The sequence below is a fragment of the Monodon monoceros genome, unplaced genomic scaffold (genome assembly GCF_005190385.1).
Source record: "Monodon monoceros isolate NGI ecotype Baffin Bay Population unplaced genomic scaffold, NGI_Narwhal_1 Super_Scaffold_18, whole genome shotgun sequence".
Lineage (NCBI taxonomy): Eukaryota > Metazoa > Chordata > Mammalia > Artiodactyla > Monodontidae > Monodon > Monodon monoceros.
Genome location: NW_021703774.1, coordinates 5,478,026 through 5,505,980, shown reverse-complemented (window position 1 = coordinate 5,505,980; position 27,955 = coordinate 5,478,026). Strand labels below are relative to the sequence as shown.

General features: G+C 35.8%; 1 protein-coding gene across 1 annotated transcript in view; it reads right to left on the bottom strand.

Moving 5' to 3' along the window:
• The window catches only part of KCNT2 (potassium sodium-activated channel subfamily T member 2), a 288,035-nt gene extending 263,014 nt beyond the window's left edge, over positions 1–25,021 (bottom strand). The window contains exons 1-2 of the mRNA XM_029229997.1: positions 24,939–25,021; positions 22,018–22,356 (exon numbers count right to left, since the gene is read on the bottom strand). Coding sequence (XP_029085830.1) covers positions 22,018–22,356; positions 24,939–25,021 — 422 coding nt within the window. The remainder of the gene's footprint in view (positions 1–22,017; positions 22,357–24,938) is intronic.
• Positions 25,022–27,955: the final 2,934 nt, after the last annotated feature.

The following is a 27,955-nucleotide window of genomic DNA, read 5'->3' as shown; positions in this document are numbered from 1 at the left end:
CTTTCTCTACTTGCGGCGAGCAGGGGCTAATCTTCATTGTGGTGCATGGGCTTCTCGTTGTGGCGGCTTCTCTTGTTGCGGAGCACGGGCTCTAGGCGCGTGGGCTCAGTAGTTGTGGCACATGGGCTCAGCAGTTGTGACTTACGGGCTCTAGAGCACAGGTTCGGTAGTTGTGGCGCACGGGCTTAGTTGCCCCACTGCATGTGGGATCTTCCCGGACTAGGGCTCGAACCCTTGTCCCCTGTATTGGCAGGTGGATTCTTAACCACTGGGCCACCAGGGAAGCCCAAAACTCTTAATTAATCTAGTGATCTCTCCAAGTCAATATCACTGAGGACCATGGATGATATTAAAGCATAAATTTATACAAATGCTTTTCAAAGCTAAAATGAAAAAAAAACAAACAAAAAACAAACAAAATGCTTTTTGACCCATGTCTTCTAACAGGTACAAAAAAATGTCCTTTGGGTTTACTATTTATAATATGGAGTGGATTTTTCTTTTATTTGATCCAACGGCAACTCTTTGGGAGTCAACGCCACTTAGTGTACTGTACACTTTCAGGAACTCTCCAGCACCATAAAGTTCTCTAGTGCTCAGAGATTTAGGACAGAGTTTACTTTTTATCTTTCCCAATTTTTTCATGATTTTAGTTGATTTTCAATATCCTCCTAGTATTTCCCTTTCCAGATTTAAATGTGCTTTTCCTTCCTTCCTTCCTCCTTTTCTTCCCTCCTTCCTTCCTTCCTCTCTTCTGATCTTCCTCTTTCCTTCTTCTCTTCCTTCCTTCCTTCCTCTTTTATGGCCTGCCTCCTCCCATCTAACTTTATCTGAACTTACCTCCATCCAGGAGGTCATTTTAGTGGACTCAAACTATGGTTTTGAACAATACACCAGGGCAAATCTGCCCTCATCAATCCTTAAAATGTGATTTTTCCACATGTTTATACTCAAAATAAAATTAAGATCATTTTGTCACATTTATCCTAACATAATAGTGGAAATGGGTGTATTTAATAAAAAATAAAGTGGAGTTGCAATCCTTATTAGGCCATATCTGTTCTTACTGACATATGTTACCATTGGTTAATAACATTATTTTTATGTTGGTCAACAATGTTTTATTTGGGCAGATCCTATTATATTGTTTGCTATTCTAAAAGTGTTTTGTTCCAACCTTTAACTTTTGTTTTTGATACTGTAACTGACTACCATGTTGAACTCTCTCATAGGTAGTGATATTTTTCAGGTTTATTTTCTAAGTTTTCTAGGCAGACAATCATGTCATCTGGAAATCTCCAATATTTGTATTCCCATTTTATTGTTCTTGTCTTATTACGTTGACTAGAACTTTTTGATGAAAAAAAAATAATCAAATACCCATGGTGTGCATTCTTAGAAGGCTTCTAGTGCTATAGCAGTAATTATATTGTTGACCATGAGATTGCAATAAATACTTATGTTTTACTAAAACTCATAACAGGAATGAATGAATGTTGATGTTAAAAAAAACCTGTCTTGAATCTATTAGTTGATGGTACATTTTTGTTTTTCTCTTGATTTATTGATTTGGTAAATTATTTTAATAGTTTTTCTATTAGGCAATTATTTTTTTCAGTTGTGGAATAAGTTGTTTTTGTAATAGTGAACTATCCATGTAATTTACTGCTGGATTCATTTTCCTATATTTTAGGAGCTTTTCTTCTATGCTCATAACTACGATTGATGTGCTATTACCTTTAGATTATTCTAATATCTTCAAATACAGACTGAAAAACTCTCCAGATATTTTATTCTCTGGAACAATTTTAAGTATATAGAGATTTTTTTGTATAACCAACATCAATTTGTCTTAGCAATATCAACTGCCTTAATACTGATTAATGTTTTTTTTTTTTTTTTTTATGTTATAAAAAATAAAAAAAAATGTTATATTTTTTTTTATTTATTAATGTTTTATTTTTTTCCCATTTTCCATTGCTCTGGTTACTTGAATTTAGCATAAAAATTATGCAGGATCTTGTTAAAAGGCAATTTCCTTGTTCAGCCTTAAAATTCTTGTTTACTTTCTTTAAAATACCAAAAATAATTCTGACCCAGGTTGTCAGTGCACCATTCTTTCAGAAACACTTTTTTTTTTTTTGCTCTAATAATGCCTTGGACTCTGTTTAGGATGCCAAAGTTTTGCAGATATTCTCTTTTGGAAATTATGCTACATACAGATCATTACCAAAGGAAAATTCTTCCTCTGTGTCCACTTGGTGCTTTTCCCTTCCTGCCTTCCTCTGATGCTGTGATATTGGTCATGGAGTCCAGGTACCAGTTTTTCTATTACTACACTCATTCAAACAAGGCAATATCTACCTGGACTTTCTGGTCTAACTGTTGTTCTTCCCTTCCAATCATTCTCTATGATGGTGACGGTAGCGCTTCTTAGTCATATGAAGTAAGTCCATTAGATTGTAAGCTCCATGAGGGTGGGGACCATATTGTTCATGTTTATGTCTTAAGTATCTCTTAAGTTACTTGAGACCTATTAGGGACCTATTCCTGTTCAATGCCTGAATGAAGGTCCCCAGTTCTTTCTTTGGTACAAACCTTAAGGACTCTGAGTCGATAGTGTAGTGGAATAGATAAACTCATCTTCCTTTCCTTAGGTTATAACTATTTTGAGGATGCAAAACTTGGGTTTGTGGTGAGCTGAATCCTCGTAAGCTCTTATTCCAACTTGGTCTACCTTGTGATTAATGATCATTCCCTGCAGCATTTTTTTTTTTTTTTTCAGTTTTATTAATTTGGATGTGTTTGTTTATTTGCACCATCTCCCCATGATTTAATGAACATTTAGAAAAAAATCCACTACTGTTGATTGATTTAATTTTTACAGTGTTGCTATGACTTGGGTAAGGCCACCATCAACTTTATTTTATAGAGAAAAACTTCAATTCAAATAATTTTAGCGACTTGCCCAAATTTATAGCTAGTACTGAGACAGAATTGGGACACTGGTCCTTCTGTTACTACTTCTTGCTTCCTGCCTCCTCATCAAGTTAGTTCTTCATTATTAGGAGAGTTCTAGGTCACCTGCAAAGTCTTACAAAAGAGGACTGCAAACACCAAACCCACACAGGGGCACTGAGAAGTGTTTGTTTAATACTGCCCTTTGATTATTGACTCTAAGCCAGGTTCCTGTCCATTTCCAAATATTCACTAAATTATTTAACAGAGCTACCATTCAAGTGGAACCTTGTAAAACAATAAATTAAAAAATAAGCCTACCATTAATTTCTCATTTAAAAAAATTAGTTTCACCAGTTCATGCTCAAGTGCTTCCAAAGGCCTTCTACCTGGCTTCCAATCTTTACTACATGCACAAAAAATAACCTCACTTTAAATACTTTGGAGTCCTTCCTAAAGCATTTCCCAACATCTTTTTGCCCATCTTACTCTTTTCATAATTATGCAAGCCTAACTTTCCCACCTCTTTTAGTTGGTAACATCTTATAAGGAGGCAGAGATTAATTCTGGAGACTTTCAATAGCATTCTCTGCATCTTAAAAATAAAATTTTAAATAATGTCATTTTCAGAAAGGGAAACCAGCTATTATTATATGCATATGTATATATATATATACATATATATATACATATATGTGTTTAAATAGATATATGTTTATATATAGTACATGTACATATATATATGTTTAAATAGATATATATTTTTATATAGTGATGACAGATAAATAGATAGATGTAATGGTAATGAGGAAAGAACCTGGGGTGCTAATCACTCATCAATTTTCTTTCATTCTGGATAATGCTGATACCCCTCAATAATAGCATTTATGCTTTTGTCACTCCTTGGTAATCACAGCTTGCTGGTAGCTGGAAATACACAGATTTGTGGTTTCCATGGGAAAACAATTTACAAGTCCACCCAGGAGTACTTTTTTATTCAAGTCTCTCTTCAGTTTGAAAACTCATGTCCTCATGTCAATGTTTATTTTCAGGACCTACTCTCTGTACTTCCCCATTTTTCTAAAAATAATTAAATTTAAGCAATCCCAATTTAACTTAAACCTATGCACAGGAAGCAAAACATAAAGAAAGCTAGAATAAGTATTTAGCTTTATTTAGGTATAAAGATACACTTTTTTCACCCTTAAATTGCAAAAAGATTTTGCTTCTTCATACCTTGGCCCAACTGCATGGTGGCGGGCAGGTCTGGATCAAGTAGGTATATATACATACTCATACAGGGTATAAAGATATATATATACACAAATATATGAACATGCATAAATGTAAACATATGTTCGTAAAGTATAAAGCTGTTAGCCACAGGAAGGCGGATAAACTTACATAATAACGACTACAGGTAGCATGGCCTCACCACAAGCCTAACGGCCTCCCAATCAAAACTCATAACAACTACAACATGTAAATCCTCTTTGCTTTTTCTGTATGCATATAAGATAAGAAGAGGATAGAAGACACCATGTAATTTCTAACTCAGATTGGACTCTTGCACCAGTCATTTTAAAGCCTTGAAGGAAAAATATAACAATGCTCCCACAGCCCAGGATTGCTAGGAATGGGCGGCATGATTAAATAGCAAAGCCCAGTTTGGGAAGAAATGTTTGTGTTTTGGGGGAGGAAGCTATTGGGTCTCAAATAGTCAGGGCATGATCAACAGATGCTAGTTGTTAGTATGAAACTGGAAATTACACAAAGACTTCCATATGCAATGAAAGAAGCACCTTTTAGTTTTATTGAATTCTTTGCACCAATGTCATAAGATTTTAAATCAGTTCTGCAAGCCCTCTCCCATTTTGCACGTCAAAAGTCATAGATGAGTAATAGGCATAGCTCACTGGGGACACACATTTCTTTAGGATTTATTTTATTACTTAATATTCTTACTTAAATAACATATATGATTTTAATAGATAAATCATACTGGGTTGAATACAGTTAAAGACATGGTCCCACAATTTGGAGAAAGAGGGGGAAACAGTCACAAATAGAATTTCACTCAATAAATATTACAATAAATCTAATGGGTTTTCTAGAGAAACTGAATTTTTCTTCACGATAGTTTGTTGGTATGTTCATTTATTTGTTTATTTTGTAGTGAAGTATAAAGCTAAGAGGGATAAGAGCACAGACTTTGGAATCAGATGATATGCATCTGATTATCAGATTTCCTAACATTTATTCTCTGTAAAATGTGGATATTATTTCCATTAACAGGTTATGAAAATTAAAGAAGATACTTTCTACGTGAGACAAACAACTGGACAATGGCAAATAACTTTTTTCTGGTATGTTGGTAGCTTAAAAATATTCCTAGAATAAACACTTATAAAGGGAAAAACAAAAACTGTGGATCACTGATGCCAATTTGATGTAGTTGATTCCTCCAAGATATTTGCTTAGGAAAAGTGAGGATATAAGGCAATAAATAACTTCACTGTTTACTCCAGAAAACTCCTACAGATCAATTTATTGGGGACAACAGTCCATTTACCTAGGCAAACACATCACTTATTTATAAGACATTAAGACTTGCATTGTCTTTTTACTTATTACTCATTAAGAGTTCAAAACCTTCACTTTGCTGAGTCCGCCAATGCTAAGTGACTTATCCTTTTTCACCATGAAAGATCCCTCTTACACCACTTGAGCCCTTATTCCAAAGCCTAATAAATATCTCACTTCTAACATCATCTTCTGAAGCATTGCTAATGCTTACTCACTAACTTCAGGGAGTTTAAATAAACTTAGTTTTGCTTCATTTACAAGCATCTGGTGACATGTCAATTATTTAAACAACAGTATAAAGGAAATTATCCTACATCTGCTGATTTATAACGTAATTATTTTTACTCAATCATAGAAGATGCAGGCCTAGATTGTCATTTTTAACACTGCATGGTATTCTTCTATATATTCCTTTATGTTAACAATGCACCATTTTTTCACAATTCTCTTACATACATAAATGGATTTTTAGGTTTTGTTGGTTTATTATGAAAAAATAAGAAAAAAATCATGCACTTTTCTAATAAATAATAAGTATATTGTCTATATTTTTACTAAATAACATAAAATCTAAATGTCAAATCAATTTAAACCTATGTATATGACAAACAACATAGCAGTAATCTAAAAATCTGGTTATCATCTTATTTTAACAGTCAAATAAGTCTCTCTCAGAGTACTTTCCCAATACTTTTTTCCCAAACTGTCCAAGAAGGTAGAAAATGATACAGTTAAAATGTGAAACTGTTACACTACAGAAACATTTGCTGTCAGTTTTGTCAGGAAAATTATCCAAAAGTTGGAAGTAAGCAAAAGAGATTACTAGATGTTCTTTTAATAAAATGCTGACTTTGTATTTTCTGTGCATTTTTACCACCGTGGAGGAACAGACCTTAGTAAGCAAAGTTGTGTCAAGTAGACATGCAAAGAATCTCCACCCAACAAAAGAGAAAGCTCCAAAGGTTAATGCACATGGACCCGTAGGACTTCTGGAGGTGGGGCTGCTAACCCAACCACCTTATTTTGACATTGCCTGGAAATACCTAGCTTCTTCAATACTCTACCAGTTTTAAATTAGTACTGTTTCCCTCCTTAATCAATGAGTTGAATATAAGTTTTGACAAGTTTTCATTTCGTATTTGGATGAGGGACATGATCTTTTAACCTTTTGAAAATTGTACTCTAACACTTCCTCCTCTAATAAGGGGTTCTTATTAATTACCAGCATAATTTAAGTTGCCCCAAATGCTTTGGAAAACAATTTGGTATTTATATTATAAAATAAACCAAAGGTTCTATAAAATTCCAATCAAAATCACATAGGCAATGTTGTGGAACTTGATAAGCTGATTCTATAGAGGGTGAAAGATTAAACTAAATAAGACATTTGTGAAGAAGAATAAAGAGTAGATATTTTCTCTACCTGATATCAAGACTTATGATCCTACAGTAATTAAAAGATTATAAGTATGGCACAGAGAAAGAAAAATTGATTCGTGGAATAAAACAGTCAAGAAATTGACTCATGCATATATTGAATATTATTATGTAACAAAAAGAGTATGACAGGTCAATAGTAAAAAGAAGAACTTCCAATAAATTGATTTTTTAAACAGTTATCCAAATAGGAAAAAAAAAGTGAAATTGGACCCCTATCTCACACCATATGGATTAAATCACCTTTACACAGATTAAGGAAACTTTTAAACTCTTATTAAAAAATAATGGTGAGGGCTCCCCTGGTGGTGCAGTGGTTGAGAGTCCGCCTGCCGATGCAGGGGACACGGGTTCGTGCCCCCGTCTGGGAAGATCCCACATGCCGCGGAGCGGCTGGGCCCGTGAGCCATGGCCGCTGAGCCTGCGCGTCCGGAGCCTGTGCTCCGCAATGGGAGAGGCCACAACAGTGAGAGGCCCGTGTACCGCAAAAAAAAAAAAAAAAAAAAGTAGAAGAAATGGCAGGTACAAAGGGAAAAAAAATGTGAGAAAAAGTATAGTACACTTATGGAATTAAAAGAAGTTAAAATGGCTAGAGCACAGGAAGTGTATCAGGTAATAGCAATATGGGAAAGCAGAGAGGTAGAGAAGAAGCCAGATAATTAAAAGAACTTGAATAGAAGCCAAGAAATGTGTTAATAAACAGTGACAGTACCATGGAGGAGCTACTTATTGAAAATACCCAAGCACTCCACTGAACATACAGATGTATTACCTCATTTAATTCTCAAGACATACCCTTAATGGTACTATTACTATTTCCATTTTACAGATTAGGAGACAGAGGCATTTGCCCAAAATCACACAAATCCTACATGGTGGACCTAGCATTCACAACCAGGCAGTCTAACTCCCATACGCCTAAGCCTGATGATATATGAGCTTTAACCAAGAAAGAAAAATCGTGGTATATAAATCAAATTTACTTTTCTTTTTGCTATTTTTTACTGAGATAAAGGATGGATTTTAAGGACAGAAGGGAATGAATGAGCTAAGGATACCCAGGAGGAGTAAACTGTGATGAGAACTTTTAAGATCTACTATCTTAGCAACTTTTTTTAAGATCTACTACCTTAGCAACTTTCAAATATGCTATACAGTATTTTAAACTACAGTCACCATGTTGTACATTACACGCCCAGGACATTTATTTTATAGCTGGAGGTCTGTACTTTGACCATCTCCACCCCAAATTTACTTTTTATTTTTTAAGTTATTGTATTTTTTTTCTGATTACAAAATATAGTAAAACGGATTATAAAATATACAACCATAGCTGATAGACATTTTTGGAATTTATTGGATTAAATTTTATTTACACAAGAAATACTGCCTAACAATTTCACCTTCAACTATTTCAGTTTAGTAAATAAATATTATCCCTAAGACTGTACCATGATTAAGTACCATATAACTGAATTTGGTAGACATGGAATTTTGGCACCCAGACCGCTCTCCTTCAATGATAGCTGGATAATTGCTAGCTCTAAGCTGCTACAGGCTCTGCCTCGGTTGCAATGAGCCAGCCTACCTGAGATCACACCTTTCACAACCCAAACTCTTATCAAGGTCTGCTTCCAGAGAATCCGATAAGAGACACTGGCAATTACTTTAGATAGATTGTCTATGAGTTTAACGGCAACTCAACTTGATCAAAAAGCAAGCAACTGATTGTGATTACATTGGCAACGTACAGATAACAGCAAACTGCTTTATCACAAAAAAAGACTTCAAAGTAACTCAGGATTTTGCTTCTGACAATATGGTAAAACATATTCCATAAACTCTTCCCAAATGAAATACCTTGAGAAGTTAAATAAATTATTAAACGCACACGCACACACACACCACACCACTTTTTTAACGTGTATATCTTAGTTAGTAGGAAAGTAAGGGAAATCCTTAGAAGCCAGAAAAGACAAGAAATTAAGAAACCAGAGATATAAGTTAGCATTAAATCTGCTGTTCACCCTGGTGCTTTCTGCCAATTTTTGATGATATGGAGTTTCTATTTTGACAGACAGGAGACCTGGCAAAGAAATCTCCCACAGAAATCCCCTAGAAAGAACCAGGGTTATTGAAAAGGCAATGTACATCATCAGTGCATGAACTAAGGAAAATCTCTTATAGCAGAAGAGGATGTGAATGCACTTAGCTGTCTTGGCTATGCATTGATCCGTACTGAAAGAAATAAAGAGACACTGAGACTTGCTGTATTCATTTTCTAGAGCTGCCATTACAAAATACCTGGGTGACTTAAACAACAGAAATTTATTTTCTCATAGTTCTGGAGGCTGGAAGTCTAAGATCAAGGTGCCAGCAGGTTGATTTCTCCTGAGGCCTTTCTCCTTGGCTGGCAGAGGGCACCTTCTGACTGTGTCCTCACGGGATCCTCCCTCTGAGTTCAAGCATCCGTGCTGCCTCTGTGTGAGCAAATTTCCCCTTTTTACAAGGACACGAGTCAGATTGGATTAGGGCCCATCCTGATGGCCTCATTTTAACTTAATTACCCCTTTAAAGGCCATGTCTCCAAATACAGTCACGTTCTGAAGTACTGAGGATTAGGGCTTCAACATAACGAATGTTGTAGGGCACAATTCAGCCCATAACACTTACAAACAATAAACCTGAAATCATTGGCTTCAATTCCTCACCTCTTCTTCTTTCTTAAGCCTATTCCACTTCTCCACCAAATCTGCAATCATCAAGGTCACCAGTGACCTCTACGTGGCACGATGCAGAAATCAGGTCATCTAACCTATTCTATCAGCATTGGGCATAGTCGATCACTTCCTCATCCTTGAATCCCTTTCTTCACTCTATTCTCTTGGTTTTCTTCCACCTTACAGTTTACTCCTCCTGGGTATCCTTGGCTCATTCATTCCCTTCTGTCCTTAAAATCCATCCTTTTGCAGCTATACTTAAAGAGTAATGAATCTCTATGCCCAAGTTTGCCAAATTTATATATCCCGCCCACTCCTCTCTCCTAAACTCATACATTCAAATTCAACTGCCTACTCAACTTTTCTACCGGGATCTCTAGTGGATGTCTCCAACTTGGCATAACCAAGACCTAAATTTCTGATTTTTTCCCCTGGAATCTTCTCCCAATCTGAGCTGATGTTAAATCCATGCTTCTGGTGGTACACACAAAAGTCATGTAGTTATACCCGAATCCTCTTTTCACTTGAGCATATATTAATATTATTCTGCAGAGTTCTTTGAGCAGTACAAATCTTTTAGCAGAATAAGAAAGAAGAAACTTTTTAAAAAAACGCTTATAATAAACATGTTTGACCAAACACCAGCTTGCAAGAATGACCTAAAGATATTTAAACCTGCCTGCAGGTTAAAATTGATTTTCAAGGCAAGGTATGGAAAAACAAAGTGAAACAAAACTTCAAGTGATAAATATAAATATTGAACCCAAATGGAAACTTCATCCATGTATCAATCTAGAAAAATAGGTGCAAAATATTTCACATCACTGAAAGAACTGTGATGTGCAAAATCTTCTATCCTGAGCCATGACCTTTAATTAGATACCACTGCAAAAACTGCCAGATTAGATACCTAGGGATGTATAGTGACACAGAGGGAAGTATTGGAAAGGAAATAACCACCCACTTTCTTCTTCCCATCACCTTATTGTGTCTGAGAAAGGAGATACTCTGATCTACCTGCTGATTTTCCCTATGCTATCCCCTCGCTCCCCCCAATTAATTCCAATTCTATCATCCAGAGTTCTATAAAAATTCAGGATTGGTTTGAGGATAAAATTTGTCATCGCACAGTTTCTTAAAGCCTCATTAAATCGCAAGCTCCACTAGAGTGATACTTATCAGGTTTTGCTTATAACTGTTTGCCCAGGGCCTAGAATAGAGTGGATGTTCACTAATATATATGGAGTGAAAAATTATTTGGCAGTAGTTGCTGCTGACACCACGTTAGCATCCAAAGTTGACAACTATCACCATGCAGTGGCTGGCAATCTGTGGCTACTGCCATCTGGCATCTATGCTGGGCAACAAGAACTCCCAAGTTACCTTGCTCCAAAAGGAAGAACACATTTGTCAGTTTGCAAATGCATGCTTCTGATTTGCTGTGGATAATATGGATACTCTAGCATGCCATAGTCCCTCTTTACTTTCTCAACCAGACTTAATTATCATATGAGTTACTGGGCTTTTAAGTTTGTGGGTCCACTACTTTTCAATAAAAAATATTCAGCTGGATCTTAAGAAAAATGAACAGCTCAAACTAATTAAGCTTTCTTTTGCCTTCCTTCTCCACCTTGCTCTGCTTCCTTCAGATCTCATTTCAGATGCCACCCCAACCTCCTTCCTCACCAAAGTCTTTAAGTGACACACATGTATTTTTGCTTAGCGCACTCGATTCCTTTGACCATAGTGCTTATTATAATGTATCAGAATGATCTTTTGAAAGGTGTCTATCCATCAAATAAACCTTACAGAGCACAAACCTAGTTCTATGGCATAGAACCCAGAAATGTAAAAGAAGGAAAAAGTTAACTTTTAAACAATATTTACATAATTAGAAATTTGGTCCATTTACATTTTGAAAATGTATACCCTCCTTGAGCAAAGCAGAAACCGCTTAGCTTAGTGCTTTGCAAGAATAAAGAGCAAAAATAGACTGAAATAGACAGGAAGCTACCAAGTACCAGATGGAATGCATCATTAATAACATCGAACTATAAGCCTCATCAAGAGTTGATTTGAGGGCATGTTTCTTGCTGTGTGTCCCTCCAAAGCTGCTAGTAATGGCTTTGCTTGGCTCTAAAATTGTGAGCGCAGGAACTATGTCTATTTTGCTCATTTTGATTGTGTTCTCAGAAGCTAACACAGTGCCAGGTACACATAATAGGTACTCAATATATTTGCTGAGTGTTGAATGAATTTTGCTATAAAAGTTTGCTTTTTGCTCGTTATTATTTACATTCTTATCTGCCAAATCATATTGTCAATTTAAAATCTCTTCTGAAGATGTTTCTAATTTTCCATCATCCTTCCTTTACACATTCTGATGTGGAGGCATATTTGAAATTTCCACCCAGTATTTCCTTCAACCTTCACTCCTCAATATTTTCTTCTCTGTGGGAGAAGTGCTATTGAAAATACATATATTTTTCTTTCTGATACTCTCAGAATAACTATTGCACTTCACAAAAATTACTGATAAAATGTGGCTAAAAATGTGTACCATGTGAACATTGACTTATATATTTACTTAAATATTTAAATAAGTACATGTACAGTATTTGAATAGTAATTTACATATTTAACTAATCAATGGCATCTCTATATTTATATAAAAATATAAGATAGTTGATTTCCATTTATTCATTTCTGTTGGATATTTTTCTTTTACATATTAATAAATCATTAAATTCCAAAAGTATCACTTTGGTAATTCTGCCAAAACATGGCTTTTAGAATCGTGAAACTATTTGCCCCTGAAATGAAATATGTAAGATATCTCTCAGATCAAATAAGTCTGAATTACAATCATCAGTTTTTAAGAGGGAAACAAAAATGAATAGAGCTCATCTCAAAGAACAAATGAAACAAAGCCACAATAGATGACAGAATCCATCCCAGATGGATGGATTGAACCTCTTGTCAGAACCCAAGTCTCTGGTTCAGGGAAATTGAAAAATATGTTTTAAAGTACTAAAAAAAAAAAAAAATTGGGGAAAATTCTGGGTCCTGGCTCACCATCATTGACAATATTCATGGAAAGGAACTATGAGGATGGTTGTACAGCATTTGTAGCATTTTTTAGATGAAAGCAATTTTACTAGCAACCACAGCTATGGGTATAACTACAGCATGACCCTTTCAAGGATCCTGAGGTTTGTCACCAGAACTCAGAAAGCTGCCACCTCACATTCTAATCCCTATTAAGAAGGCTTCCAATTCTAAATATCAATACAAGGCTTTTAGTTTTCTGTTAAAAGATAGTCATTCTACACTATAAAATAGATGATAAGCCCAAGAATACTAATACCCTGCAAACTTGCTTACCACTCTAGTATTTATGAAAATATGAATATTTCATTTTTACATTTATAAAAGTTGAGCAAGCACTGGCTCGCCATTAGCAAGGAAGGTGTTCCTTAGAATTAGAAAAAAGTTGAAGTGAAATTAAAGCCTGATTATAGATACATCTTGTGAAAATAACTGAGATTCAATTGTAATGGAATTTTTCTTCTTAATGATGGAATCATATTTTCCCTCATTTAAAGAAAAAATGGAAATGCCAAGAATATGTGTAGTTTTATCTAACAACCAAAGAATATAAAGATCTCTATAATTATATTTAACAATATGTTTATGCAGAAAGAATCTCTACTTGGCAATTCCATTTCAAACTAGCTTTCACTTTCTCCATGCATATCTGACAATTCTACCCTTTTTTTCTTATTAAACTTGTTTGTAAATGTACTTGGTATTAATTCATGTTAACAAAAGTTAAAATTAAAGTGAAAAAATTAATTTTGTTGCCCATAAATGTTATAGGTCTCTTATATACAAATGCTGAAAGATACTACATATGCAAAAAGTATTATTAATAGAGATGCCAGCAGTTTCTGATGAAGAACAGATTTACATATACCAAAACAATGTTATAATTTATACAAAGAGTCAGTAAAATCTGCAGTAATGAAGTTACTAAATCTTACATATTTATGCTTTGACTAAAAAAACTTGCAGATGCCTGAATTGACTATATTATTTGATATGTGTTATATCACTTAAGACTTCAGTTTGCAATTGAGGAAACAAACCTATTCAAACTGTCTTAAATTAAAAAGGAATTTAAACTCATTCATAATTGAAAAGTGCCAGCCTGGGATTGACTGATGGAATGGCTTGAAGCAGGAGCTCATCAATTTCACTGACTTTATTTTTCTCCACCTCCCAGGCTTCATTTCCCTTACTTTATCCTGAAACGGATTTTCCTTTATGGTAATTAGATCTCTACAACTGCTTCAGAAATTGCATCTGTTCATGTGAAGTGCAGAGAAAAAGAAGCAAGTCTTTACCAGAATCTCACTGACCACAGGGTGTCAATGGATCTGATTGTGCCATATATCCATCCCTAAATTAAACACTGAGTTCAGGGGATGAAGTTCTCTGATTGGCTTAGCCTTGGCCATATTCTTCGGTCTCAAATCTGGAGCTTAATTAGGGGTGGGGTGGAGGGAGGAAGGCACTAAAGCCCATGGACTGAGATGGAGGAATAGGTGGTTTTCCAGAGAGAAATCAAGAATCAAGATCAAAAATGAGCAACTGGGGCTTCCCTGATGGTGCAGTGGTTGAGAGTCCGCCTGCCGATGCAGGGGACACGGGTTCGTGCCCCGGTCCGGGAGGATCCCACACGCCGCGGAGCGGCTGGGCCCGTGGGCCATGGCCGCTGAGCCTGCGCGTCCGGAGCCTGTGCTCTGCAACGGGAGAGGCCCCAACAGTGAGAGGCCCGCGTACCGCAAAAAAGAAAAAAAAAAGAGCAACTGGATACCAGTGGCAATACGATGTATGATATGATGCAAATTATACGATGTAAAACAATACAGTTCACATTAAAATCACACATAATCAGATTTATTTTCAGTGCTAAGCACGATCTTCATGTTCCTATATCTTAAATATAGTTATCATAAATAATATTGAAAAATGACATTAGTAGTGCATTAGGACATTTCTACCTTGATTTAATATTTGGGGTGTCAGCTTATTACGGCAGTTCCTAGCTATCAAAATTTCATTTTGCATACATCTCTAGCTACAAGTAGATAGGAAAATCAAATTAGATATAATTTTGTGTTAAACTGTCCCCTAGCTTAGAGAAAATTAAGTTAAATAAAATGCCAGGTTTCAACTTTTATAAATCCAGGGAGTGTTTTGTTATATAATCTTCAGTTTTTACATCTATTTTATATTGTTATGACTGGAGTAGAGAAAGCAAAGGAAGGTGATCATGGAAAGGTGTCAGGGTTTCATAAGCCACATTAAGGAGTTTGAAATTGGACTTTAAAGGTAACGGGGAGCCATTTAGATACAGAATTATTTGTTATGTCTGTGGTTTTTGATAGTTCTAATCAGTATAGACATTGCATTTAAAGGGTCAAGGTTAAATATGAGGAAACCCCAGTAGTCCAGGAAAAAGGTGATGTTAAGTAAATTTTAAAACGAACACTTATTTAGGGCTAGGAATAAGACAATTTGGTGATTTGTTGTATATCAAGGTCCCTGTGGAGAAAAGAAGTCAAATTTGACTCCCAGATTTCTAGCTCGAGCATCTGATTAGATGTGGGTGTCATTTAACAGGAAAGCAAATATCAGAAAAGTGATATTTCAGTGATTTTTAGTTGTTGGAGAATAGCTAGTGAAGAGATAGAAAATGACAAAATCAACATTCTCAGTAGTTTCACGGTCATTTGTGGATTTTCACAAAGCAGCAAAAAATGTGAGTCTTTAGGGCGAGTTTTCAGCTGAGGTTGAACAAGATGCTCTAACTTCTTTTATATACATATTTTAATATATTATATATATATATATATAAAACTTCTCATACTTTGAACAAGTGCCTTTTCTATGGTCTATTTAGTGTCATGTTTTCTGCATTTTGTGTGCTTTTTGCTGGTGATTTCGCTGTTCAAAATAACCCTCAAGGGCTTCCCTGGTGGCGCAGTGGTTGAGAGTCTGCCTGCCGATGCAGGGGACACGGGTTCGTGCCCCGGTACGGGAAGATCCCACGTGCAGCGGAGCGGCTGGGCCCCGTGAGCCGTGGCCGCTGAGCCTGCGCATCCGGAGCCTGTGCTCCGCAACGGGAGAGGCCACAACAGTGAGAGGCCCGCGTATCGCAAAAAAAAAAAAAAAAAAAAAAAAATAACCCTCAAGCCACAATGCTGAAGTACTGTCTGGGTTCCTAGATGCCAGGCTGGGATGTACCTTATGGAGAAAATATGCTTGTTAGGTAAGCTTCATTCAGGAATAAGTTAGTGTTATTGGCTGTGAGTTCAATGTTCCTTCAGAAAAAGGCAGTTCACTGATCTGTATGTGACCCTGCTCTGGAAAATGTCTAATTGAGATCTATAGTGTATGATGAAGCTATGGAAAAGTTGGAAAACTGGCTAAATGTGTGGATTCATGAGATGTGAACAACGAGATGTTCACACATGCATACCTGTATACAAATTATATATACAGTTAACCCTTAAACAACGCAGGGGTTAGAGATCGGTCAAAAATTCACTGGTAACTTTACAGTCGGCCCTCTGTATCCTTGAACTTAACCAACCACAGACCACGTACTACTGTAATTTTTACCATTTAAAAAAATCCACATACAAGTGGACCCACGCAGTTCAATCCTGTGTTGTTCAAGGGTCAACTGTATATATATTATATAAACATAGATATAATATGAAGTTATCACTTGTACTAATCCTTGATCAGGACCTACCTTGTAGTTATACTTGGATAGTATAATGTATTCTTGTCTGTTCTTTAAATGTTACCAACACAAAGGCACTAACAGCCTTATACATTTTTACATTCCCCAGTGTGTTGGTTCTACAGTATACCCCTCAAAATTTCCTGTTGAAGAAACAAAGGGTTTTTTGAAATGGCAAATTATCTTTTATTCATTTTAATGGGAATGGAAAAGGTAGACCTCAGAGCATTTATGAGCCATTTATTAGCTTCAGTAATTTGTCTTTTGTTATCAAAGTATAAGGTTTTACTACCACAAAGGCTGAAAGTACACACATAGAAATCTATCACACGAAAATAAAGTTGGTTAAAATTAACTGAAATGTGTTCTGAATTATTCACACATAATGACACTTTACTAGCAAAACAGGGTGACCTAAAATCAATGGTATTAATAATCTAACAAATTTCCCCAAAATGAGGCCGTTGTCTTTACAGTTTCAAGTACTTTAAAAGCTGCTTGAATTTCTTTCACAGGGAAGAATATTAATAGAAAACCATTATTCCGCTTATAAATCAGCATGTGTCCTTTGAAAGTAGCATATATTTCTAGCATATGAAGGATATATGCTTAATAACGCAGAATCTTTCATTTAAATAAAAAAATAAAGTTGCAATTTGAAAAGTTTCCATTACTTTAAATAATTGAATGTGAAACAAAGTTCCTGATGCACATGAAGGAACATAATTCATATAAAGAAATACACGAAGCTTCAAGTTGAATTCATTTCTCACTGTAATCTGCAGATGTTCAAATGATTTTTTAATTTGTTTAGTTCAGCAGTTGCCATGAAAAGATCCAAACTGTAGGTCAAGAAACTATTCAAGAAACCTGTTTTTACACTTATGCATCTTCAACAATTACATAGCTCAAGCACTTTGTCCTAAGTATGTGCAAGGCAGGTTGACAAATATGGGTAAAAGGAAACAGAAGGAAAAAACAATCCCAAATGACTAATAAGAGGAAAAAATTTTCATCACCAATAAAAATTTTCATCTCCAAAATGTACTTGTATTAGATTAGTCATAAATACCATCTTAATATATGTCTGCTATATGCTAAGAATGTATTTTTTATTAATTTTTATTGTTGTATACAACTAATGTACAACATTAAGCTAGTTCAGGTGTACGACATAATGATTTGACATTTGCATACATTATGAAATGATCACCAGGATAGGTATAGGAACCATCTTTCACCGCACAATGTTATTACAATATATGACCATATTCCTTATGCTATATATTATATCCCTGTGACTTACTTATTATAAAACTGGAGGTTTGTACCTTCTAACCCCTTCACCTATTTTGCCCACCACTCTCCATTCTGGCACCCACTGGTTTCTTCTCTGCATCTATGAGTCTGTTTTCACTTTGTTTTGCTTATTTCTTTTGGTTTTTAGATTCCACATATAAGCGAGTTTGTGTGTTGTCTTTCACTGTCTGACTTATCTCACTCAGCATAATACCCTAGTCACAAAAAGATTTCTCCTTTTTTATGGCTGAGTTACATTTTATTGTGTGTGTATATATATATGTATATATATATATATATACATATATATATACACACACACACATATATATATATATATACACACACATACATACTATATATCACCTCTTCTTTATCCATTCATCTATCAATGGACACTTAGGTTGCTTCCATATCTTGCCCATTGTGAATAATGCTGCAATGAACATTAGAATGTATACATCTTTTTGAATTAGTTTTTTATTTTCTTCAGGTAAATACCCAGAATTGAAAGTGCTGGATCATAGGGCATTTCTATTTTTAATTTTTTGAGGGCTCTCCATACTTCTTTCCATAGTGGCTTCACAAATTTACATGCTCACCAATAGTACACTAGTGTTCCCTTTTCTCCACATTTTCATCAACATTTGTTATTGGTAGTCTTTTTGACGATAGCCATTCTGTCAGATGTGAGGTGGTATCTCATTGTGGTTTTGATTTGTATTTCCCCGATTAGTGATGTTGAGCATCTTTTCAGTTACCTGTTGGCCATTTGTAAGTCTTCTTTGAAAAAATGTCTATTTAGGTCTTCTGCCCACTTTTTAATCAGGTTATTTGCATTTTTGTATGAGTTCTTTGTGTATTTTAGATATTAACCCCTTTATTGGATATATGGTTTGCAAATATCTTCTATTCAGCAGGCAGCCTTTCTGTCTTGTTGGTAGTTTCCTTCCCTGTCCCAAAGCTTTTCAGTTTGATGTAGTCTCATTTGTTTATTTTTGTTTCCTTTGCCTGAGAAGACAGATTCAAAAAAATATTCCTAAGACTGAGGTCAGAGTGCACCGCCTGTGTTTTCTTCTAGAAGCTTTATGATTTCAAGTCTTACATTTAAGTCTTTAATCGGTTTTGAATTAATTTTTTTATATAGTGTGAGAAAGTATTGTGTTGGCCAAAAAGTTTGTTCGGGTTTTCTGTAACATCTTATGGAAAACCCAAACAAACTTTTTGGCCAACCCAATAGTTCAGCTTGATTCTTCACTGTAGCTGTCTGGTTTTCTCAACACCATTTACTGAAGAGGCTCTCTTTTTCTCATTGTATATTCTTGCCTCCTTTGTTATGGGTCAATTGAACACATAAGTGTGGTTTTATTTCTGGGCTCTCCACTCTGTTCCACAGATTTATGTGTCTGTTTTTGTGACAGCACCACACTACTTTGATTACTGTAGCTTTGTAGTACAGTTTAAAATCAGGGAGTGTGATACCTCCAGCTTTGTTCTTTTCTCTCAAGATCGTTTTGGATATTCAGGGTCTTGTGTGTTTCTATACAAACTTTAGAATTATTTGTTCAAGTTCTGTGAAAAACACCGTTGGTATTTTGATAGGGAATGCACTGAATATGTCTTGGGTAGTATAGTCATATTAACAATACTAATTCTTCCAATCCATGAGTATGTATATCCGTTTGTATTGTCTTCAATGTCTTTCAACAGCATCTCACAGTTTTCCAAGTACAGATGTTTTACCTCCTTGGTTAGATTTAGTTCTAGGCATTTTATTCTTTCTGGGGCAATTGTAGATGGGATTTTCTTAATTTTTTTCTGATAGTTTGTCATTAGCATATAGAAACTCAACAGATTTCTGTATACTAACTTTGTATCCTGCAAATTTACTGAATTCATCAATGAGCTCTAATAATTTTGCATGGAGTCTTTAGCTCTTTAGGAATTTCTACATATAGAATCAAGTCATCTGCAAAGACAGTTTTACTTCTTCCGTTCCAATTTGGATTCCTTTTATTTCTTTTTTTCTTGACTGATTGCTGTGGTTAGGACTTCTAAAACCATATTGAGTAAAAGTGGTGAGAGTGGGCATCCATGTCTTGTTCCTGATCTTAGAGAAAATGCTTTCAGCTTTTCACCATTAAGTATGATGTTAGCTGTGGGTTTGTCATATATGGCCCTTATTATGTTGAAGCCTATTCTCTCTGTACCCTCTACACTTTGTTGAGAATTTTTTATCATAAATAGACATTGAATGTTATCAAAAGCTTTTCTTCATCTATTAAGATGATCATATAATTTTTATACTTCAGTTTGTTAGTGTAGTGTATTAGATTGATTGACTTGCAGATATTGAAACATTCTTACATCATGAGAGGAAATCTCACGTGGTGAGAGTTTATGATCCTTTTAATGTATTGTTGAATTTGGTTTGCTAATATTGGTTGAGGATTTTTGCATCTATGTCTATCAGAGACATTGGGCTATAATTTTCTCTTTTTGTGGCATCTTTTCTGGTTTTGGTATCAGGGTGGAGCTGACCTTGTACAATGAGCTTGGAAGCCCTCTTTCCACTTCAATTTTTTGCAACAGTTTGAGAAGGATAGGTGTTAACTCTTGTTTAAATGTTTGGTAGAATTCACCTGTGAAGCCGTCTGGTCCTGGACTTATGTTTGTTGGGAGTTTTAAAATTACTGACTCAATTCCATTCCTGGTAATATCTGTTCAAATTTTCTATCTGTTCATGACTCAGTTTTGGAAGATTGTATGTTTCTAGGAATTTATCCATTTCTTCTGAATTGTCCATTTTATTAGTATATAATTGTTCATAGTAATTTCTTAGGATCCTCTGTATTTCTGTGGTGTCAGTCATAACTTGTCTTCTTTCATTTATGATTTTATAGATTTGGACCATGTCTCCTTTTTTCTTGATGAGTCTGGCTAAAAGTTTATCAAGTTTATCTCTTCAAAGACTAAGTTTTCTACTTTTTTTTTAACTCTCTATTTCATTTACTTCTGCTCTGATCTTTATTCTGCCTTTCTACTACTGGGTTTAGTTTGTTCTTCTATTTCCAGTTTGTTTAAGGTTGGATTATTTATTTGAGATTTTTCTTGTTTCCTGAGGTAGGCTTGTATCACTATAAACTTCCCTCTTAGAACTGCTTTTGCTTCATGCCATAGATTTTGAACCAGTGTATTTCTGTTTCTGTTTGTCTCCAGGTATTTTTTAAATTTCCTCTTTGATTTCTTCAGGGAACCACAGGTTGTTTAGTAGCATATTGCTGACCCTCTATGTGTTTGTATTTTTTGCAGTTTTTCTAGTAGTTGATTTCTAGTCTTAGACTATTGTGGTTGCCAAATATATTTGATATGATTTCAATCTTAATAATTTTATCAATACTTGTTTTGTGTCCCAGTATGTGATCTATCCTGGAGAATGTTCCATATGTACTTGAAAACAGTGTGTATTCTGCTGCTTTTGGATAGAATGTTCTATAAAAGCCTATTAAGTCCAACTGGTCTAACATGTCATTTACTGCCAGTGTTTCCTTATTAATTCTGTCTGGATAATCTGTCCATTGATGTAAGTAGGGTGTTAAAGTTCCCTACTATTATTGTGTCACTGTAAATTTCTCCCTTCATGTTTGGTCCCAGAGGTCTCGTAAATTATCCTCATTTTTAAAAATTCTATTTTCTTTTTTCTGTTCAGCATAGGTGATTTCCATTACTCTTTCAATTCTCTGATCCATTCCTCTGTATCATCTAATCTACCATTGATCCCCTCTAATGTATTTTTTATTTCAATTGTTTATTTTTCAGCTCTGTTTAGCTATTCTTTATATTCTCTAACTCTTTGTTAAAATTCTCACTGTGCTCATCTATTCTTCTGCAGAGTTCATTGAGCACCTTTATGATCATTACTTTAAATTCTTTATTGGATAGATTGCTTTCCTCCACCTCATTTAGTTATTTTTCTGAAGTTTAATTTTGTCCCCTCATTTGGAACATATTCCTCTATCTCTTTGTTTTGCCAAATTATCTGTATTTATTTCTATGCATTAGGTAGGTTGGTTACATTTCCTGATCTTGGAGAAATGGCCTTATGTAGGAGATGTCCTATGAGGCCCAGCAACACTCTCCCATCTGGTCACCAGAGACGTATGATCTAGGGGTGCCCCTATGTGGACTGTGTGGGCCCACCCATTGCAGCTGTTCCAACTTCTCTGGGTGCACTGTAGGCAGGGCCGGCCCCTGGCCTGGTTGGCTGCCAGGTTCTGCCCTTTACTGTGGTCACAGGCCAGCTGGTGGGCGGGACCAGTTCCTAGTGCAGCTGGCTGTGGGGCCCAGGAGATCTTGGGGCTGTGTTGGCCCATTATTTGGTGTGGCCAGGTCTGAGGGCAGCTGGCTATGGGGGCCAGGGACACCCTGGCTGGTGCTGGCCCACCAATGAGCAGGGTTGGGTCCTGGTCACTGGCTGTAGGGCCCAGGTTGAGCCTGGGGCTGGTGCTGACCTGCTGGTGAGGGGGTAAGCCCCCAGCACTAATAAGATAGAGGGAGAATTCCCAAAATGGTGCTTGCCAGCCCCAGTGTCCTTGTGGTAGAATGAGCTCCACAAAATGACTGCCGCCAGTATCTACATCCCCAAGGGGAGTTCAAGTTGCTTCCTGCATCTCTGGGAGGACTGCCAAGATGAGCAAGCAGTCTGACCCAGGCTTCTTTCAAATACTGCCTGTGCACTGAAACTCTGAGCATGTGAGATTTTGTGCATGCAAAGAGCAAAGGCTGTTTCCTACAGCCCTCTGGCTCTCCCATAGGTAAGCCCTGCTGGCCTCAAAGCCAGACATTCTGGGGACTTGTCTCCTAAGTGCAGGATTTCCAGGCTGGAGAGCCCAATGTGAGGCTCAGATCCCTTGCTCCTTGAACCTCTGCAATTGTGATTATCCCCTCACTCATGGGTTGCCTACTGTGGGGTGTGGGTGTTAACTATAGCACGTCTCATTATGGTTGGTTCCTTCTTTATAACTTTAATTGTGGAAAATGTTTTCTGCTCGTCTTCAGGTCTTTCTCATCAATATTTGCGCTATAAATACTTGTAATTTTGATGTGTCTCTGGGAGGGGGTGAGCTCAGGGTCTTCCTGCTCCACCATTTTAGCCACACACTTGGCATTTTTTTTCTAATATTACAAAATAACTAAGAATTATTATTCTCATTATACAAATGAGGCAGATGGGGCTCAGGAAGTTCAGTATTTACCCAAGGTCACACTGCTAGTAAGTCATGAAGCTGGAATTCAAAAGAAGTACAACTTTGCAATGAAAATAAAATGAATCTTGAAGACTTACCCCCATATTTCTTACAGTTTGTCTCATAAAATCACTACATGTAAAGGGCCGTAAGTCCTTCTGCACAAAAGTTCTTTGGAATTAGACTTATAGTTAGAAACTGAAGCCCAGAATAGATAAGCAATGTGACTAAGGTGCATCCCTTTCACACATAGTGTCAGAGCAAAAACCGAACACAACTCTGATTCTCAGATCACGGCTCTTGCTGATGTATTAGATTTCTTCTGCCATATCTCCCCTACTTTTAACTTACCAACTTTCTCAGCTTCAAATCAATTTTGATTAACTACCTCTAATAAACATTTTTAAAGAAAAAACAATACGATAATGATCAATAATGGATTGACAGCCATCCTGTCACTAGTCTTATACTCTCGGTAATCATCTCTATGGGAAAATGACCACTTGCAGGTAAAAAATTAAAAGGTTATGCTTTGTCAGTCAAAATAGCCTGTCTCATTTTTAAACAATGTTTTAATTTCTTTAGTACATCAGTGCTGTGATCATTGTAAACACATGATCATTGAAAACAAGTCCTTTTGATTTTGCATAAGATAATACCTTCTGGAAAGTGAATAAGATGTGGAATTACTCTGAACAAACATTTTACCCCCAATATTACAACCCTGGGTGGCCCCAAGCATTTACAAATGCTGAAAAATATCTTCAGATACAACTAATTTTATTATTCTTTGTTTTCCTCTGAGCGCAACAGGAAATTCTTAAGCTGCCATTTCAATTGCAAAAACAAATTATGTGTGATCCTTTCCTCACTTCTCTCAGAGTGACTCTTTTTGTTCAAGCAAGGATCAAATAGAAATGGCATATATTAACTTCTAATTTTCTAATGATATCCAAGCCAAAGAAGGTATTATTGACCTAAGAGCCAATAATAAATGCAATAAATCTTTATTCACTATGGGTTATCGCCCAAACTTTTACTTGACTACAGTCCATTTAAGGAAGAAGCATTTTAGTTTTAAGTGTTGATCATAAAATACGTAATCATTAATGGAGTAGAGATATATCTTTTATGGGAGTTTCCTTTTTACCGCCTCAGACTGCTCGTCAGTAATAAAAATTGGTTAGAATTTCGCTTTCCCATTAGGTAGAATTATTCCCTTGACTGGTGACATCAATGTATCTGAAACAACCCATCTGCAAGGCTGACAGCCTGGCCTAAAATGTGCCAATAAAAGGAGCAGAAGCAGGAGTTGGCATTTGAGAGAAAGCTATTGTAGTCAGTCAAAAGCAGGAAAAGTCAGGCAAGACGTATCTATGCATTAGATTGCCCCATACCTGTCATACTTACAGTTATGCTATACATAAATATTTAACTCTTGAATATGTATCTTAAAATAAATAATGTGATTGAATGATTTTTTTTAGAACGTTGGGCTTAACATATTCAAAATACCTTCCATTTAAATAAAAATGTTAGAAACAGAATATTATGTTGAATCAGAGCAATTTGATAATGATTTAAAGTGGGAGCATATGTTATATACTCAATTATGCTACGGTATCTCAAAAATAAATTACTAAATTAAATATTACTAAATGCTAAAAGAATTTTCTTAAATGTATCTCTCTTTTTGATCATTAAAATAAATATATTAAAACATGCAATATAAGTTCACTGAAATCACGAATTATTAAAAGTACTCTGGGATATTAGTAAATTAGTAAAGAACAAATACTGATAGCTCTATCCATGTCAACAAAAGCACTTGAACATTTTTTCAGCCCCTTGATGTTGTAGCTTACCCTACAGTACCTTTCTCGTGAGTCAGATATTGATGGTTGAAGTCGTGGAAAAGGCACAAAAGTGGAGCCACAAGGAACTATCTGTGGAGACATTATGATCTTCTGCTCAGATATTTGTTCAAGAGAAAGAAATGTGTTTACAGCCACAAACTCCTTTCATCCAGTTGCAAGATCAAAGGAATTAAGACTTCTGTTTTTACCATGACTTTAGAAAGATTTGATAGGGTGTCAACATTTCGGCTCCAGCAGCTGATTCTAATTTATTTAATGCTATCTGTAATTTTGCGTTGCTTGACAGACGATTAAGGAAATGTTAATGATGCAGGAAGACCAGCGTACGTTAACATAATTATTCCACAGAACACTGCATAGTGAATAAGTTGTCACACACTCCTCTCTATTTCTTTCTAAGAATCTTCTATTTATCTGTATTTAGTCTTGGGATGTTTGATGTTCAAAATACAGAAATATCACTTGTTTCAGAAAATACATAAACTTTTCTCTGGTAAATTATGAAGAATTTGAAAAAAATAGATTTGTAAAAGAAAAGAATCTGAAAAGGAATAGATACGTATATGTATAACTGAATCACTTTGCTGTACAACTGAAATGAACACAACATTGTAAATCAACTATACTTCAATAATAATAAAAAAAAGAAAGTATCACACTATCCTCAAGAAAAAGGTCTTTGTTATAAATTCAGACTTTTCATGCTGAAAACAAAACAAATTCAGATGCTAATTTTCAGAAAAGTCCATGGTACTGAGACCATGCTACCAAACACACAAGCCTTACAACTCAGAACAATATGAGTGATCATATTTCAAACATCAAGGGCTTTCTGCAACTAAAATATATATACACACTAAATGTTAAATTCCAAGAGGACATTATTGTTTAGCATGGCCCTTTAAAATGGCTGACATATTGAGGGACACAGTAAATGAGGAGAAGGTTCTTCTAGGCATAACTGGAATGGCAGAGTATATGAAAGAAAAAAATATATATATGTATGAATTAATAAAAATACAGACATACATAAAATATACAAGTCTCATTAAAAGGCAGTGATAATGTTAGGAAGATATTAGCAATTTATATGATAACAATGGTGCACAGAAGTATATAAACTTTTTTCTTTTGTAGCCTCACTCATTATAATCTTGCTTGGATTGTGAAAAATCAAAGCAATGTAACTGCCCAATAATAGAAAATCAGATAAAAATATTTTTGGTACATCAATAATATGGAATAGTAAGCCATCACAAATAATGATGGAAAGCTAATCATAATATATTATTAAGTGGAAAACCAATAAATAAACAAACAAAAATAGGTTACCAAATACCATTGTCGTTTTATTCTGTTTAGATAAAGCCCATACATTTCAAAATAGAAAAAAAAAAATCTGGATTATTATACACCAAGTTATTAGCATTGATGAAATTATGCTTTTGTGGGTTTTTTGAAGTTTCTGGTGGTTGTTGTTAATCAATTACTTTCCACCTTTCCCGTAGTGACCACGTACTACTTATGTAATAAAAATAAAGCACTGGGCTTCCCTGGTGGCGCAGTGGTTGAGAGTCTGCCTGCCGATGCAGGGGACACGGGTTCGTGCCCCGCTCCGGGAAGATCCCACATGCCACGGAGCGGCTGGGCCCGTGAGCCATGGCCGCTAAGCCTGCGCGTCCGGAGCCTGTGCTCCGCAACGGGAGAGGCCACGGCAGTGAAAGGCCCGCGTACCGCAAAAAATTTTTAAAAAATAAATTAATAAATAAATAAAGCACTAACTAAAGAAAATGAACCAGTTGTACCAAGTGACATCACTATCACAAAGTTTGACCACGATTTTACTTCCTAAAATGTGTATCCCTTCAAAATCACTTTCTGGATGTCATTTACAAAGATCCAAATAATTGCTCTCTGGTGACATGAGGTCATTTTAAAGTACGTCATGCTGGAAATCACATGACATCCAGAGTCAGAATTGAGAGCTCCTCATCCTAAATGCTACTTACTAGTTAGTTCAGCTAATTAGACTTCAGGCCCTACCAGCTTCCCAGGGTTATTTGCTAAGCTCAGAAAAGAAGTTTAGAAGAACAAATCAAAGGCCAAATATTTACTGTAAATAGCAATTTTACAAAACATAAGTTCTTGACGTTATCACTATAGATCAAGCACTGTATTACCTAATATCCTTATTTACCTTATTAATATCCTTATTACCTAATATCCTTATTAAGTTATCCTATAACTTATATCCTTCTGCAGAGTCTCTGGAGGTTGCTTCTGTCGTTCCTTCTAGTACAATGTATGCGCTTTGCTGTTCAGAGCTTAGGAGGCACTTTCTTCTACTCAATGGAGCTGGACCCATACTTTTCCACCAGTCCCATCAGGGAGTCCCACAGTTCTCAGAGCAGAATCCCCAAGCAGACTTCCTAGAGAACAGGTTACCATCTGAGGATTATAATGTTGAGGGAAATGGACAAAATTCAGAGCCACAGGACTTGCATAGACTGGCTAGTCCCATAGGACTTTGAACAAACCAAGGTTACCTAACTGTTCTGAGACTCACAGTTTCCTCGAAGTGGTGAAATGGGGGTAGTAATTCTTACTTCCTAATGTTAACGAGAATGAAATGAGAATGCGTGTGAAATACCTAATATAGAAACTGACATAGTAGCCTCTCGATTTTCTTTCTCATATCCTTATTAGCCTGGTATTCTTAAGATAACCATCATTATCACACAAGGCTAATAAAATTTTACCCCACAGCAAATAGACATTTTAGTAAGGCGTCCCAGTATTATCACTAAGAAATGTAGATTTGTGGTAAGTTTATTGAAACAACAAAAATAACTCAAGGGTTCCGAGATGATTATAGCAGGATCTCTAGTCAGGCTGTACTACAGTCTCTCTCCATGAAGTAATCAGAGATGCCTTTATTCCAGCAATTTAATGTAATTAGACCATATGGCTGCTGGTGGAAGTGCAGAAGCACAGCTGAAGCAGTATTTCCTAGCA